The following is a 16,990-nucleotide window of genomic DNA, read 5'->3' as shown; positions in this document are numbered from 1 at the left end:
CTAATTTAAATTTCCTGCATCATTTACTGTGATTTATAATTATAAAGGGCATATATTATTCTTTTCTACCCTAACACTATTATCTAGTACTAGTTGTGCTAATACTTTATTCTTTTAGGAAACTTGCAGGACCTTCTAAAGTTGTTAATGATACAAATAAACTTCTGGCCCACATGTTAAAAAAAAATACTAGGTTCTAGTTAATTAAATTTATGGCACAATCGTTAAAGGCAGTTTCATGTATAGGAGGAAAGACCTCATCTACTGTCATTGTCATCTAACAGCAGTCATCAAAATTACAATAAATAACACTGTAAAACAACTTTATGCTATAAATACAGCATGTGCTTCTTGAAGAAAATTTTTTAAATTTGAAAATGAAGATGAAAGCAATGGATACCTTAATCCTACTATCTTCAGATCATCACTCTTAAATTTTTTGGTTTGTTTTCTTCTAGTCTATTTTCTATAGATACATTATAATGTAAAAAAAAAATTTTTTTTAATTAAACCTAACCTTAAAATTTGACCCTTGGAGGAAGTGCTTGGGTGGCTCAGTCAGTTGAGTGTCCAACTCCTGGTTTTGGCTTGGGTCATGATCCCAGGGTCGTGGGTTTGATCCTGCCCTTAGGCTCTGTGCTCAGAGTGGATCCTGCTTAAAATTTCTCTCTCTCTCTCTCTCTGTCTCTCTCTCTCTCTCTCTCTCTCTCTCTTTCTCTTTCTCCCCCTCTTCCCCTCTCTCTCCCTCCACCCCTCTCCCCTGTCATGCTCATGCTCACTCTCTCTTTCTCTCTCTCTCAAATTAAAAAAAATTTTGACTCCTGGGGCACCTGGGAGGCTCAGTCGGTTAAGCGTCTGATTCTTGATTTGGGCACAGGTCATGATCTCACGGTTCATGAGATTGAGCCCTGAGTTGATCTCTGCTGGCAGTGTGGAGCCTGCTTGAGATTCTCTCTCCTCTCTCTGCCCCTCCCATAATTGTCTGTATACATGCACATGCACGCCCTCTCTCTCTCAAAAAAAATATTTTTTAAAGATTTGACACTCTAAAATAAATGATAAAATAAAACAAAATTTAGAAGTCATCATTCTTTAAATTTTTTTTTTTTTTTTTTTTAGTATTTATTTTTGAGACAGAGAGAGACAGAGCATGAGCAGGGGAGGGGCAGAGAGAGAGGGAGACACAGAATCCGAAACAGGCTCCAGGCTCTGAGCTGTCAGCACAGAGCCTGACTCGGGGCTCAAACTCACGGACCGCGAGATCATGCCCTGAGCCGAAGTCGGCCGCTTAACCGACTGAACCACCCAGGCGCCCCAACAAGTCATTATTCTTTAATATTCCTCGTTAAGAATACAATATTTTCAGTTAACCTAAGATTTAGAGATCATCTTATTATTTTATTTATTTAATTTTAAGCAGGCTCCATGCCCAACATGGGGCTTGAACTCACAACCCTGAGCTGAAGAGTCACATGCTCTACTGACTGAGATCATCTTATTAAACTCTGTACTTTACCATTAAGAAAAACCTAAGCCAGGGAGGTTAAACAACCTCTCCAAGGTTACAGGGTAGTTATTGGTAAAACCTGATGCCTAGTAGTATTCTTTCCACACTTTGCCTTCTTTCGTTAAGTGGGTCATATTTTAAATAGGCCACCATCTAATACTATATTATTATGTGCTTTAATTATTTCAGGTTATACTTCAGAAGTGAGCAAAAACATTACTCCTAAAAAAAAGAATGGAGATACATTTATCCTCTTTCTCCAAAGCCATTTGTTAAAACACATTGTTGGGGCACCTGGGTGGCGCAGTCAGTTAAGCATCAGACTGCAACTCATGTCATGACCTGGCGGTTCTTGAGTTCTGAGCTGTGCTGACAGCTCAGAGCCTGGAGCCTCTTCAGATTCTGTCTCCCTCTCTCTCTGTCCCTCCCCCACTCACACTCCATCTCTGTCTCTCCCTCTCAAAAATAAATAAACATTAAAAAAAATTAGGGGTACCTGGGTGGCTCAGTCAGTTAAGCATCTGACTTTGGTTCAGGTCATAATCTCATAGTTCACAAGTTCAAGCCCCATATCGGGCTCTGTGCTGACAGTTTAGAGCCTAGAGCCTTCAGATTCTGTGTCTTCCTCTCATTCTGCCCCCTCCCTCTCACACTCTGTCTCTCTCTGCTCTCAAAAATAAAAACATTTAAAAAATTTTAAAAAAAACCCACATTGTTAGTAGTTTAGGCATTTTATTTTATTTTTAAGTGTTTTTATTTATTTTTGAGAGAGAGAGACAGACCACAAGTTGGGGTGGGGGACAGGGAGAAAGAGGGAGACCACAGAATCCAAAGCAGGCTCCAAGCTCTGAGCTGTCAGCACAGAGCCTGATGTGGGGCTCGAACTCAGGAGCCGTGAGATCATGACCTGAGTTGAAGTCAGACACTTAACCCACTGAGCCACCCAGGCACCCCCTTCATTTTATTTCATTTTTACTTATTCTTTTGTTTATTTAAGTTATCTCTGACCCCATGATTGGGCTCAAACTCACGACATCGAGATCAAGGGTTGCATGCTCCTCTGAGCCAGCCAGGTGCCTCTAGGCATTTTAATAATTGCACAAATATGAACAACTAAAACATATTAGAAGCAACATACCTATCACCCTATCAAGAAACAGTATATATTTTTTTCATCTGTCAGGGTTTAACCTGTGTGAGGTTCAGGTATGAGACAGCATGAGAAGCTATGCAGACCTACTCCCCAGTGAAACTAATGAAAAAACACCTATTTAAAGTCTCTGGAAATGGTTCTAAAGACATACAACAAATGAAGAAGTATTTATTCAATAACATCTATTAAAATTTGATAAGAATAGTGAGAATTTGTGATGTTTGACCAAGACCCACTCTATCCTTCCCCTTTCTAAAGCTCAGTGAGGTGGAAACTCCACTAGAGACTGCCACAACCTAGAATATCCCAGTGTCTCCGATTTGAAGAATTATAATCCACTCAAAAGACTGTCTTCCTGGGAAGGGCAAGACCTCAGCATTTCCCATCCTGCCCCAGCTACCTGTTGCTAAGGCTAAATCCTGGTGAATGTGAGGGAGAGTTGGGGGAATCCTCTCTTCTACCACTATCCCACCCCCTTCTTGGGATACAGGATCTACCTTGGAGACAGCACTGCTAAAAATATTGGAGCCCTCGGTGCCCTTAAACTGGTTTATGGGTCAGGATTTCCTTGCTGGGAGATAAAAGTTAGAGAGACCTGGGGCTACTCCCAAACTGGCCCCCATCCCAGTATTCAGCTCCTGAAGCAGAGGTGTCACTCAAAAAAAAAAAAAAAAAAAAGCATCATTGTTCCTACCCCTTCCCTACCCTGTCAGCACTAGTTTGCCAGAAAGGTCAGAGGAAAGAGACAAATGGGAGGAGCCCTCCAGGGGTCAGAACACATCTGAAACAAAATTTCAGAACTATGCCTTCAAAGGAGCCCTACTTTGATTTAATCAGTTTGTGGAGCAATTTATGACCCACAGGCATTGTTGAAAACAATAGAATATCAGTGAGCAATTAGTGTAAGTTTAACATCTGGGTGTGGTCAGGGAAAGAGAAAGAACCTTGCCAAAAACACTGTTATCCCAGGGTGACTGTGAGCATACCCAAACACTATCAGAGGCTTCACTTTATAGGGGTTAATAGAGTTCACTAAAATAATTCAACCAGTCACCAAACAACTAAGTTACAAGTCCTAAAGGAGGGCGGGAACTAGTGCCCAGAGTTGCTATATTATCTAAAATGCCTAATAGCCAACAACAACAACAACAAATCACAAGACATGCAAAGAAATGTAAAGTCTGACCCATACACCAGGCAGAAAAGGAAGAGAAAGAAACTGCTTCTGAAGAAACCAGATGTTAGATTTAACAGACAAAAACTCAGAAGAAGCCATTGTAAATATGTTCAAAGAACAAAAGGAAACCATGATTACTAAGGGATGATATGGTGATACTGTCCCATCAAATAAAGAGTATCAGTAAAAAAAAAAAAAAAAAAAAGTATCAGTAAGGAGAAATTGTGAAAAAAAAGGAACAAATGGAAATTCTAGAACCGAAAGGACAGTAAGTGAGATGATAAATTTACTAGAGGGGTTCAACAGCAGATTTGAAGTGACAGAAAAAAGAATTAGCAAACTTGAAGATAGACTGATAAGATTATGCAATCCAAAGAATTGAGAGAAAAAAAGAATGAAGAAAAATGAACAGAGCCTCAGAGAATGGCGGAATACCATTAAGCATACCAATATGTGCAAAACAGGAGTATATTAATCTAAATATCAACAAACTCAATAAGCATAGAGATCCACAAACATCAGACATCAGAATAAAACTGCTGAAAGCCAAAGACAAGGAATCTTGAAAGCAGCAAGAGATAAATGACTCATTATTTACAAAGGAAATAATTACAATTACAAATAATTACAATAAGATTGGCTGACTTACAACCAGAAATAATGAGACCAGAGACAGTGGGATAACATACTCAGAGTGCTCAAAGAAAGAAAAGTTCTGTCAACCATGAATCCTGTATCCAGCAAGGCTATCTTTCAAAAATGAAGGCAAAATAAAGATATTCCCAGATAAACAAAACCTAAATGAATTTGTTGATAGCTGACCTGTCTTACCATAAATACTATCAGAAGTTCTTCAGGCTGAACACAATGGCCCAGGTTAATAATTCAAATTCGCATGAACAAACAAAGCACCAGCAAAGGTAATTAATGTAATTACAAAAACAGTATAAATGCATATTTCTTCTTCTTAACTTACTTAAAAAACAATTGTATAAAGCAGTGTATGTGTAATGTATTGTGACTGCAACATATAGAAATATACTCTATTTGACAGGAATAGAACAAAGGAGTGAGAACAATGATGTATTAGAGAAATTATAAATAATAAACCAGACTTGCACACCTAGAATAAATCACACTTGGTCATCATTTTTACCCTTTCAAACTTAATGAGAATAAACCTATATAACCCAGCAAGTAATTTTTAAACAATGCTAAGGCCCCATTATCAGTTCAGAGTTTCAATTTTAACTTCTGAAAAATCTTTAAAATTTATGCATCAAATACTCTGGAAAAAGGGCATAAAATGCATAATCATTCCTATTGTGTGATTAATCCTGATGTTGGCTGTGCCCACTTTCATGATTAATAAGTAAGGGAGTGTAATTTATAAAAAAAAAAAAACACAGTAAAACATACTTTCCCCAACTGAAAGGGTTGTTTCTGAAACCATTGTGGTACGGCAATGATTAGCTGAGGAATTTAAGTTGTTCTGAAAAAAAAAAATAGTTTTATGCACAACCCTAAGAAGTCAGTTTTTAGGTTCACTAAAATTAAGATTGTATTAAATAAGGAGAATGATAGTCTATATATTTAATGAGTAATAAATATATGGTTTATCATTCCTTGCTCGCTAGAAACCTTTCAAGATCTCCCACTCCCACTGTTTCAAATTTGGGGTTTTTTTAATGTTTGAGAGAGAGTGTGCGCATATGTGAGTGGAGGAGGGGCAGAGAGAGGGAGAGAAGGAATCCCAAGCAGGCTTCACGCTGTCAGCACAGAGCCCAACACGGGGCTTGATCTCACAGACCTGAGCCAAAAACAAGAGTCAGATGTTTAACTGACTGAGCAACCCAGGCACCCTGAAATTGTTTTTGCTATGTTAGACACACTAATAAGCACATTAAGAAGACAATTAAGAAGAAGCCTAACCTCATTCTAAATGTTCAATACTTTTCAGGGGCTCCTGGGTGGCTCAGTTGGTTAAGCGGCAGACTTAGGCTCAGGTCATGATCTCGCGGTCCGTGGGTTCGAGCCCTACGTTGGGCTCTGTGCTGACAGCTCAGAGCCTGGAGCCTGTTTCAGATTCTGTGTCTCCCTCTCTCTGACCCTCCCCCATTCATGCTCTGTCTCTCTCTGTCTCAAAAATAAACGTTAAAAAAAAAAAATTTAAATGTTCAATACTTTTCAGATCTTATGAGTCTCAGTTAATCTCATCTCCTGAACCCCTCAGTACCCAGTCTTAGAGATGCAAAATACATAGTTGATTTGAAATATTGTGTAACTTTTAACCTATTAAAAAATGTCACTAAATATTTCTCAAGCTCCTCGCTAATACAGAACCTCCTATTATAGCTTAATACTACTTTCTGTCCAGAATTTTTATATTCATCTCAGTGCCACCCCTTTAACAAACAGGAATGGGGTTGTCTCTGGTTATATTTCTCATGTTTAAGGCTGTATCCAAAACTTATTTTCCTCTGCCACTTACTTTAGTCTTTTCCGTTCCTTATCTCCAGTTTCCCCTTTTTAAAATTATCTCACAGGAGTGCCTGGGTGGCTCAGTAGGTTGGGCATCTGACTTCAGCTCAGGTCATGATCTCGAAGTTCGTGAGATCGAGCCCTTGTCGGGCTCTGTGCTGACAGCTCAGAGCCTGGAGCCTGCTTCGGATTCTGTCTCCCTCTCTCTCTGCCCCTCCCCAGCTCATGCTCTGTCTCTCTCTCCCTCTGTCAAAAAATAAACATTAAAAAAAAATTTTTTTTAATTATCTCAGGGTACCTGGTTGGCTCAGTCAGTTCAGCATCCAACTCTTGATTTTGGCCCAACTCATGTCCCCAGGGTCATGAGATTGAGCCCCAAGTCAGGCTCCATGCTGGGCAAGGATCCTGCTTGGGATTCTGTCCCTCTCCCTCTGTCCCTCTCCCCTGCTTGCTCATGCATACTCTCTCTCTCTCTCAAAAAATAAATGTTTAAAAAAACAAATACATAAAATAATCTCTTTAAGATGGGTGCCTGGCTGGCTCAGTTGGTGACTTGATGTGACTTGATCTTGGGATCATGAGTTAGAGATCCATGTGTGGCAAAGAGTTTACTTAACATAAGAAAAAAATAATTATCTCTGTAAGAATGGCCTAAGAACTGCATTGATACAAACCAAATTTCTAAAAGCTACAGAGAAGATGTACCTACCAATTTTTAGTTTGGGAGAGATTACTACATTTGCAAATGATTATAGATGGTATTGTACTCATTACAAATTTTCTCCTCAATATAATCTGCAGGTTTTTTCCTTCCCTCTTCCTCCCTTCAACTCTCCTCCTCTCTCTCTCTCTCTCTCTCCCCAATGATATAATTTCACATATGTTGGATAGCAACTTTTTTACTTGGAAAAATGTTAATTTAATTATATTATTTATCTAAAAGCTCAGATGTGGCCTTGAAGTATTTTGAAAATAACATTGGAGTACATCTTTTTTAAATTAATGATGGATACATTTCAATTCTGAGCTCTTTTCTCCCTAAAAAAACGGCTGTTTTCATAATTCATCTTTCAAGTTTTCTAGTTAACACCATCAAATTATAGGTTTATATTCTACATGCTCATAAATGACTCACAGTATTTCAAATATGCTGAGTTACACAGATTGCAACAAAGAAGTAGGTAAATGCACTTTAACAGAATTTGACCTAGTCTGGGAAATTTAACAATGGCACATCATAGCATATTGGTAGGAAATGTTACTGAGAATAAGGAACAGGGAGTCTCAGAATTCCCTTACAAGTTTGCTTTTTAGCCATAGGCAAGTCCCTTAGCCTCTCTGGGCTTACTTCCTCATCTAGAAAATGTGATCTCTAAAATTCTGTCCAGCTCCAAAATTTTACAAATTTTATGAACTAAAATTATCACAGAAAAAAAAGAAATGATAAAAAAGTTGAAATATTCAATCCATAAAACTTATCTATTCAAATAAATATTAAGCTACAATTTACAAGTAATAAATCACATTTCTTTCTATAATTCTCCATAAAGGGGGATATGAAAGCCAGGTATACAGGCAGGACACTACATTACACATTGTTGGATAAACATTGTTACTAGATTACGGGTAATGTTTAACCTTTGAAATACAAGAATAGAGTAGTTACTTCTAACCATTTGCCTAGTCCAATCACATGTATTAATTTCATTTTATTCAACGTAACTAGTCAAATGATAGGTGTTTTCTTAAAAATAAACAAGCAAAAGTATTTTCAATTCCTTGCCCCCAAGAAAGGCTATTAATAGGCAGGAGTGATGAACTAAAAGATAAAGGGTCACAAACAGATGCTTTCAGAGGCAGCAAAGCAAATGAACTAAATGTGGGAAGTAGCTTTATAGAACGCAACTGAGATTGGTAGGTCAGTGACAACAGAACAGTGAACGCCTTGCTTATACACACCCTGATTAGAATGCGTGAGCATCTGGTTTTTCTTGCAGGAAAGATAAACATCTCTATCAATTAGCTTACTGGCATCTACAGTACTTCAAGTATCCAAGTATGTGGCTGAACTTAAAAAGAACACTTTAAAATCAAAAGTACCTTCACAATTTACATCAGTAAGAATCCTTTAAAACTCTACTTTTACATTAATTCAACATTCAACAAATAAAAATTGGGCACCGATTACTTGCTAAGGCATTATCAGTATTCTTTTAAGACAAGAAAGATACTGGTATACTGTTTGTATATAGCAGTAAAAATTAATTTTTTTATTAGAGAAGAATAATTCTGTTCTTTTTTTTTTTTTTTTTTTTTTTAAGAGAGTGAGCAAGTGGGGAGGAACAGAAGGAAAGAGAGAGTGAAAGAATCCCAAGAAGGCTTCACACTCAGCATGGAGCCCAATGCAGGGCTCAGTCCCACAACTCTGGGATCATGACCTGAGCCGAGATTTAGTCAGACACTTAACCGACTGAGCTACCCAGGTGCCCAATAATTCTGTACTTTAAAGAAAAAATACTTTTTAATCCAAAGATTATCCATCTACCTAATCCACAAATCCTTTATTTAGGAGAAAAGGCTTAGTCAAGAAAATTGCAATAAATGACAGTAGGTTTAATATAGAAATCATATCCACCACTCTGACTGATGCTTTCAGTTCTCTTTACACCTGTGAGAAAGTTTCTATGATGTTTATACTTCCCTAAGAAGTTTAGGGTTTTTTTTTTTTTGCTTTTGTTTTTGTTCTAGAGAGACAGAGAGAGACTGTGTGTGTGCACAAGTGGGGGCAGAGAGAGAGAGAGAAAGAATCTTAAGCAGGCTTCATGCTCAGTGGGGAGCTCACTCGGGGCTCGATCCCATGACCCTGGGATCATGACCTGAGCTGAAATCAAGAGTCGGGCACTTAATCAACTGAATCACCCAGGCACCCCTTCCCTAAGGAGTTTTAGTTGTTCAGGGAACCAAAGTTATAAAGGAATTATTTATTAATTAGGTGGAATAGTAAGTGTGATTAGCTGAATTCTCTGACATTTTCAACATTTTTTTTTAAGATTTTATTTTTAGTAACTTCTATACCCAATGTGGAGCTCAAACACACAACCTGGAGATTAAAAGTCACATACTCTACTGACTGAGCTGGTGAAGTTCCATTTGCAACTAAAGCATGTGATGATTTCCAGCAATTCTATTCTTAGATATATACCCAAGAAAATTGAAAAGTTATGTACACAAAAACTTGTATAAAAATGTTCATAGCAGCATTATTCACAACAGCCAAAAAATGGAAATAACCTAAATGCCCATCAGCTAATAAATGGATAAACAAAATGTGGTATCTCCATAGAACAGAACATTATTTGGCCATAAAAAAGGAATCATCAGAAGTACTGATACATGATGTAACATGGATGTACCTTGAATACGTCATGCTAAGTGAAAGAAGCTACGTGAAAAAAAGCCACATATTCTTTGATCCCATTTATACTAGATGTCCAGAATACACATCTCTAATCCATAGAGACAGAAAGTAGATTTGTGTTTGCCAGACACTGAAGAATAGGAAGTGAGTGCTAATGGATATGGAATTTCTTTTTCAGGTGATGAAAAGTTCTGGACTCAGTGGTTATGTAACCACTTAACTATATACTTTTAAAAAGGTAAGCTTATGGCATGTCAATTATATTGCAGTAAGGCTGTAAAAAGCATGTGTTAATTACAACCTATTTATTGACTTTCTAAAAGACTCTTAGTCTGCTAAAGAGTGATAGGATCCAGTATAGCTTGTACATATATCAATCATCCTGAAAACTACTTTTGAACCAAAAACTTTGTTTCAAGACATCACTCTTACTCTAGTTAAAAGAAAAAGAAAACAATTTTTTAAACATAAATATATTTAAAAAATTAAAACACCTAAGAAATGCAATCTATGTATATGAAAAAGTAAAATATTTATATGCATAACAAGTAGTAGCAACATCATTCATAAGCAGCAGTTAGTGTTTATTTTCCCCATATTTTGGCTTAACACCATAGTGGTACTTTATTCTTTTTAGGGAAATTGCATAAGGTACATATAGCATATTATCAGTAAGTTATAGAAGACTGTATAATTGGAAAATTAATTCCAAGTAACAATATTTCCTCTAAAAACACATTTATTATTAAACAAATTATTTTAAACTAGTGGACAATAAAATGTGCCTATAATTTATTAAGTCCAAGATATATAGTCAACTTGCATAAAATTACATATGGCATTTTAAAAACAGCCTATTTCTAAAATATCAGTAATTCAGGCAATTGGGATTTCCACAGGAGATAAATTGCCATTAATTTCCTTTTTATGATGAAAATGTCTGCCTTAAGAACATTACAACTATGTTATTAAGAAATGCTACAGCATACTTTAAAAATCAAAATGGTGAAACATATGCATTAGTATATTCTTTTACGGGTACCAGCCCTATAGCAGCATTTCAGATGGAGATTTAAATCTAGTCAACCACATTTCCAAATGACTTGGGCTTTAATTTTCTAGAAATACATATCACATGTGTATTTTAGTTAAGAATTTAAATTTCCATTATAAATGAGAACCTATCATACTGATAATGTAAAGATAAAAGAAATAAAGTACTTTAGGATAGGCTAGTACTTTATTAGAAATATATCCACTAACTCCACAAAAACAAATTTTACATGAAGCAAAATACTAAAAATTTCTGATTTGGGAGAAATGAAATAAAATACAGTGAATAGGTTTTCTCTTCATCTCTAACTGTAAAAATCCCTTTTGCCTATTTATTTGACCCGTCTCTATTCATGCAATTTAATGAATCCTCAAAATAATTTACACATCTTTATACAGAATTCACATCTACATCAGTAAACTGCCAGTCCTTTTATATTTTCAGTGCCTTATCAAAATATGGGTAACAAAGTTTTTCATTCTATGAGGCAGGAAGATGTTTCCTAAGTACTTCTTTGGATGATGAGGATATAGTATCTGGGAAGGACACCTCAAATTCTATTAGAAGGTCACCACGCTGGTCAGGATTTTTTGGAAATGGCAGCCCGTATCCAATAATTCTTCTCCTCATTCCAGGTTTCACAATATCATTTATTGACATAGGTATGGTTCTTCCATCCATTGTTGGCACGTTAATTGAGCAGCCACACAATGCCTAAAATAGACCAAATAAAATGAACAAACTCCAAAACTTAAAAAACTCAACAAAAATATAACCAAGTATGAAGAATGAAACCACTAAGGTAAAACATTAACCTCTAAAAGAATATCAATAATTGTAAGACTTTTTCCCTGTTAACAAATCTCTTTAGGACATGCATGATCAGACATATTATAAAAGAAGGAAAGGAGAAGGGGAAGGAAGGAAAAGGAAAGAGAAGTAAAGGATGTCTTCCACTATGCCCTGAAATGAAATGGAATGTTTGAGACTGCCATTACAACATTCAAAATGCAGGGATGGAAATGGACAAGAAAAGAGGGAGAAATTTAGGAAAAGAATAGAATAAGAGTAAGTACCTACTTCTCTGGAAGGAAAAATATTAGGATAAGAAATACATTTATTGGTTTAGTCGACAAATGTTTACTGAGCGCGTACTATATGCCACACATTCCTGCTAGATGCTGAGCTAAGGGACCATGAACAGGGACCCCCACCTCAGGGAATGCACAAGGAACTCAGAAGCAAACCAGTAATAACAATACAGTATATATAACATTGGCACAGAGGTGCAGAAGTCTTGTGAGACAAAGGGCACCCATCATACCCCCTTATCTTCTGACAGTACAGAATGAGCTAAGCTTTGGACCGTTAGCAAGTATTAAAGCAGAGCGAGGAACAACAGTGTTCCATTGACTAGAGCTCAGACAATGACATAGATGTATATAAGATAATAATAGAGCAAATTTAGGGAAATGAATATACATTTATGGGTAGAAACAGAGGGAGACAAAATCCCAAGCAGGCTCCACGCTGTTAGCTTAAACTCACAAACCATTAGATCATGACCTAAGCTGAAATGATGTCAGACGCTTAACAGACTGAGACACCCAGGCACCCCTAAAATGACCTTTCATTTTAAGCTAAAAAGTTTGGACTTTATGGTAGATGCTATGTGGAATTATTTAAGAATTTTAAGCAGGGAAGTGACATGGCCATATATGCAGGATTATAATGCAATTTGAAAAACAGTATCTAAGAACAAATAAGAACTTATAAAGCAGTACCTTTAACAATTATTTTAAATTAATATCTTTTTGTTATATAAGTATTACTCCAAATTAACAATTTTGGGGAAAACCTTATACATGGACTAAGGTGATAAAATTCCAATGTATATCTCATAAACCATATCTATAAAAACTGAGTAGAGTTAACCCAATATTAGGTTTCATAGTACGTAACCCAGTTAGCACTTAAAGTTGGCATTTAAATTGCTAGTACAGGTAACTAAACTTAGGAAATATAATCCTACCCATGAGAGAGTCATTATAGGGGTGCCTGGGTGGCTCAGTCGGTTGAGCATCTGACTTTGGCTCAGGGCACGATCTCATGGTTTGTGGGTTTGAGCCCTGCGTTGGGCTCTCTGCTGTCAGCACAGAGCCCACTTCAGATCTTCTGTTCCCCTCTCTCTCTGCCCCTCCCCCACTAACACGCACACGCACGCGCTCTCTCTCTCTCTCTCCCTCTCTCAAATAAACAAACATTAAAAAAAAAAAGAGGTATTATAGTAGTACTACCTCTGGGGGTTCTTATGAGAATTTAAATAACATACTAAACATTTAATAAATATTAGCTATTGTTTAGATAAATTCCCTAAGATCAGATGCATAATTCTGTCTGGTTTCAGAATCCCTGGTGCTATTAACTTACCTCTCGTAAAGTAATTTTAGCAGTGTAAATTATATTTGATCCATCCCTTTTAAATTTTGGGTGATCTTTATCTTTAATGATAAAAACAATGTCTGCTGGAATACTAGTTGGCGTTTCATCTCCTTCCCTTGGAAAAGTAATTTTGGTGCCTTCTTTCCACCCTTTCTTAATCTCGATGGTGAGAATTTTGTCCTCAGATCTATAACTCCTTCCATCAGGATTTAACCTTTTTCGAGAAATCTTCATCCGTTTGGTACAACCACTATATATTTCTTCAAGTGATACTCTAAGTTCATGAATAACTGGAGGATCTTGTTTAATGCGGGATGGTCCCACAGAATTCCTGTCTCTCGGATATCCATTCATGCTGAATCCAAAGGCAGTAAAAGGATCTCCATCTACTTCCATTTCATCAGAATCTCTACCACCAGGCATCCGTCTTCCAAAGAAAATTTCAAAGGGATTGGAACCTCCAAAGAATGCTGCAAATGTGGCATGAGGGTCACCGTGAAAGGTGTACCGGAAGGTACCTCCTTGTCCATCAGTACCTCCTGCTCCTCCTTTCAACCCTAAATGAACAAATAAACATGATTAGAAAAAAGCTTGCAACTCTCAAAAGTTAAACTTTCAAAGTTGTATCCCTAATTAAGATTTTGGCCACCTTAGGTTATAATTTATTAAGATTGGCCAGAAATGCCATTGTAACTAAATACAGAACAGTTACCTAACTTTTGATCATTCCATCCTAAGTTAAATGTTTAGCTTTCAAATTCTTCCTCCACATCCCCATCTTTAGTGACAATTTATTCCTGAATCTTTGTTCTATACATAAATAAGAAAATAAAGTCAGGAACCTCTTGTTTCATAAACCACTGGTTTGATAACCTGACGTATGTAAGTTTTCAAAAGACGACAATTGAAAGGTCTTTGGTAATAGATGCAAAATGCATAACTTAAATCTTTAAGTATCATTATAGAGCATAATCAATAATATAAAATACCATATTCATACTAACTAGCTTCATTTTAGATCATCTTTTACTTTAAGAATTAAAATAGAACTCTCTGTGGCAGAAAGGGGAAAAAATTTTATTAGGACACATTATGAAAAATGTTTCTTTAAACTGTTACCCTATTCTAGCTAACAAAATTGTTTAGGCATATCCTGTGATAGCATTAATTTCAACACTATGTAGAAAGAAGACTAACATCAAGAGCTATAAACACTCTGTAAGTCCTTTGGACTGGTTATTTCTGTCTGTTGTGCACAACTTGCTTCAGACTCTGAGATAGTGACCTTTTGACCCTGTTCTTTAAGATTCAACTAAGTAATATGTAGTTCACAAACAATTATACTTTTGAGGCTGCATTTTCTGCTATATACTAAAGACAGTTTCTGTTAAAGACCCATCAAACATTAGTATAGTGGTCTTTTAAAGGATCAATACTGACAAGGATTTATATCATTATAGTAGTAGCAAAGTTTCTGAATGAGCCTTACGGGCATTCCTGACCAAGGAAACAAGGAGGAATAGAATCTAAAAATTTTTAAATGTGATAAATTCAAGAGATTAAGAGATTCCAATATCTTCAAACAGTGAGTAATTTGAGGGCAGGAAATACATTCTATTCATTTTTGCATTGCTCACATATACAGGGCTGAAAATGATGGCACTCGTGTTTATTGACTAGAGAATAAACTAATTCTTAAAGTGTGTTTAAACTTTGAAAGGGATCTTGAATGTCGGGATAGAGAAGAGGCAAAAGCTATATAAAGTACAATCATACATACACATACATGAGAGATTTAATAATAAAAAATTATACTGGAATCACTCAGCATGCTTTCAAAGAGATTTAGTTTTGTATGTTTTATTCTATTTGGCTTCTTCCATTAAAAAGTACACATATAGTATGGAAGTATTGAATCACTGTATTGTACACCAAAATCTAATATAACAGTGTATGTTAACTGGAATAAAAATTAAAATTTCAAAACAAACATATATATATATTCTTTTTCATCCAACAGTCTCAATTGATGTTTAAATTTTTACCTTCATCCATGAATAAAAATCTGAGAGACTAAGAAAAATTTAATAATCTGAAAAACTGTTAAAATATGTATTGAATGATACATCCAAATAGCAGTTAGGATGTTCCTTTCAGAAAGAGAATGACAAGTATAAGCAGGACAAGGAGTTTTAACATGCAGCTCACACAAAACTTCTTTTTATAATTTTTAGTGGTACAGTTTTAACTCCAAATGTTAAAAAAAGATAGTGACAGAGTTTTATAAATGACAAGTTATGTATATAGCTCAAGGTCATGACCAATGTGACTGAACCAATGCTTAAATTACTTCAATCATTTCATCTTTTATCCCACAAATATAATAGAGTATAATAGTTTAAGAACGAGTTGAGTACATTAGCTTGCCCAATCTAACTCTCTACAAGACAAAATCTAAATATTTTGGACTCATAATAAATTCATGAAAAGAAAGAACAACATTTTAAGTTATTACACTATGGGTTTGGCTTTTCCTTAAAACCTCTTCTCTTCTCTGCCAAAAATGGTAACTCAGTCAGGATTACAGAGGCTCTGAGAAGATTCACACAGTCTGAAGTGACATTTATCAAAGCTGACAATGGAGCTTTGAGGTTTTCCTTGACACTAAACAGTCAAGTACATACATCGCTCAGATTAAGTACAAGGCTACTACAATGACTGAGAAAATCATACCAATATTCATAACAATATAACATGAATTATTATGTAAGTATCACTTGATTGCCTAGCACCTGAATTATAACAGGCATGTTATCAACTATACAGTCAACTCTTTATTACATACATTTTGAGTGCTCATGGAAAATTTTAATATTCAACTGGATTCCTCTGTTCTCCAAAATATTTTCTAGACACCATCATCACTTTTCATGATAAGGAATATACTCTGGAATCAACATTTGCCCATGCTGTGTAGCAAGACTGCTATTATTTAAAAACCAACCAACCAATTTGCAATCCAAAAACAAGTATGTGTTTGGTATACTCTCCATAACAATAATTTCCACTAGTTAGTTGAAAGTTTGTCAAAAGAAGCAGCACTGGAGAAGAATTAGGATTTCAAAGAAAAAAATTACAGGACTTTAACAACTCTTATTTTAGGGAGATTTGATATGTAAAAATCTAGATTTATAGCAAGACTTACAAAGTTACTAGAATAATGAGATCCTTTAAGTAGTCTTGACTCAAAATTTCAACTTATTTTTAAAAATACATAGCAAATAAAGAGATTCAGTTGATTACATAAAGAAGGAACAATTGAGTATAAAGATTAATATACTAAACACAAGTTTGATCATTATAAATACTACCTTTCAGTAGTTAAAGAAAGTTACTCAATAAACTACATACCAAAAAAAGGCATAAAGGAAAAGAGATCTAGGATCTAGGGTTACAGATCTAGGATGCTGTAAGGAGGCATTACTGAAAGTCTTTTTTTTTTTTTAAAGCATTTTAATACAAACTTCTGTTGAAATCCATTGAACCACAAACCTAAAACCTTCTAGGAGATACAGGTTCAAAATCCAATTTTAAATTTCTGTAGTTGTGGGTGTTTTTTGTTTTTAAATGATTCAACTATGGAGAACATTTCTCTATTTTTAAAAATAGCTTTATTTATTACATACTATAAAATTAACCCATTGCAAATACATAAATCAGTGATTTTAGTAAAGTTGTAGAGTTGTGCAGCCATCATC

The 16,990-nt window shown here is 35.7% G+C and overlaps 1 protein-coding gene across 1 annotated transcript; it reads right to left on the bottom strand.

The window, feature by feature from the left end:
• Positions 1–10,299: 10,299 nt before the first annotated feature.
• LOC125918055 (dnaJ homolog subfamily B member 4) lies at positions 10,300–16,958 on the bottom strand. The gene is made up of 2 exons (XM_049624109.1): positions 13,221–16,958; positions 10,300–11,504 (listed from the first exon to the last, which is right to left on the bottom strand). Exons 1-2 carry the CDS (start codon positions 13,653–13,655, stop codon positions 11,271–11,273), a joined length of 669 nt encoding a protein of 222 aa, XP_049480066.1. The 5' UTR covers positions 13,656–16,958; the 3' UTR covers positions 10,300–11,270.
• Positions 16,959–16,990: the final 32 nt, after the last annotated feature.

The sequence above is a fragment of the Panthera uncia genome, unplaced genomic scaffold (assembly GCF_023721935.1).
Source record: "Panthera uncia isolate 11264 unplaced genomic scaffold, Puncia_PCG_1.0 HiC_scaffold_407, whole genome shotgun sequence".
Taxonomy (NCBI): domain Eukaryota; kingdom Metazoa; phylum Chordata; class Mammalia; order Carnivora; family Felidae; genus Panthera; species Panthera uncia.
This window is presented reverse-complemented; position numbering and strand designations above follow the sequence as displayed.

What these genes read in the sequence shown, in the direction of transcription:
- LOC125918055 (XM_049624109.1), bottom strand. Translation starts at nt 13,655, where the DNA reads ATGCCTGGTGGTAGAGATTCTGATGAAATGGAAGTAGATGGAGATCCT. An exon ending in CTAAAATTACTTTACGAGAG is followed by an intron (nt 11,505 to 13,220) that starts GTAAGTTAATAG and finishes GGTCTATTTTAG; the next exon opens with GCATTGTGTGGCTGCTCAAT.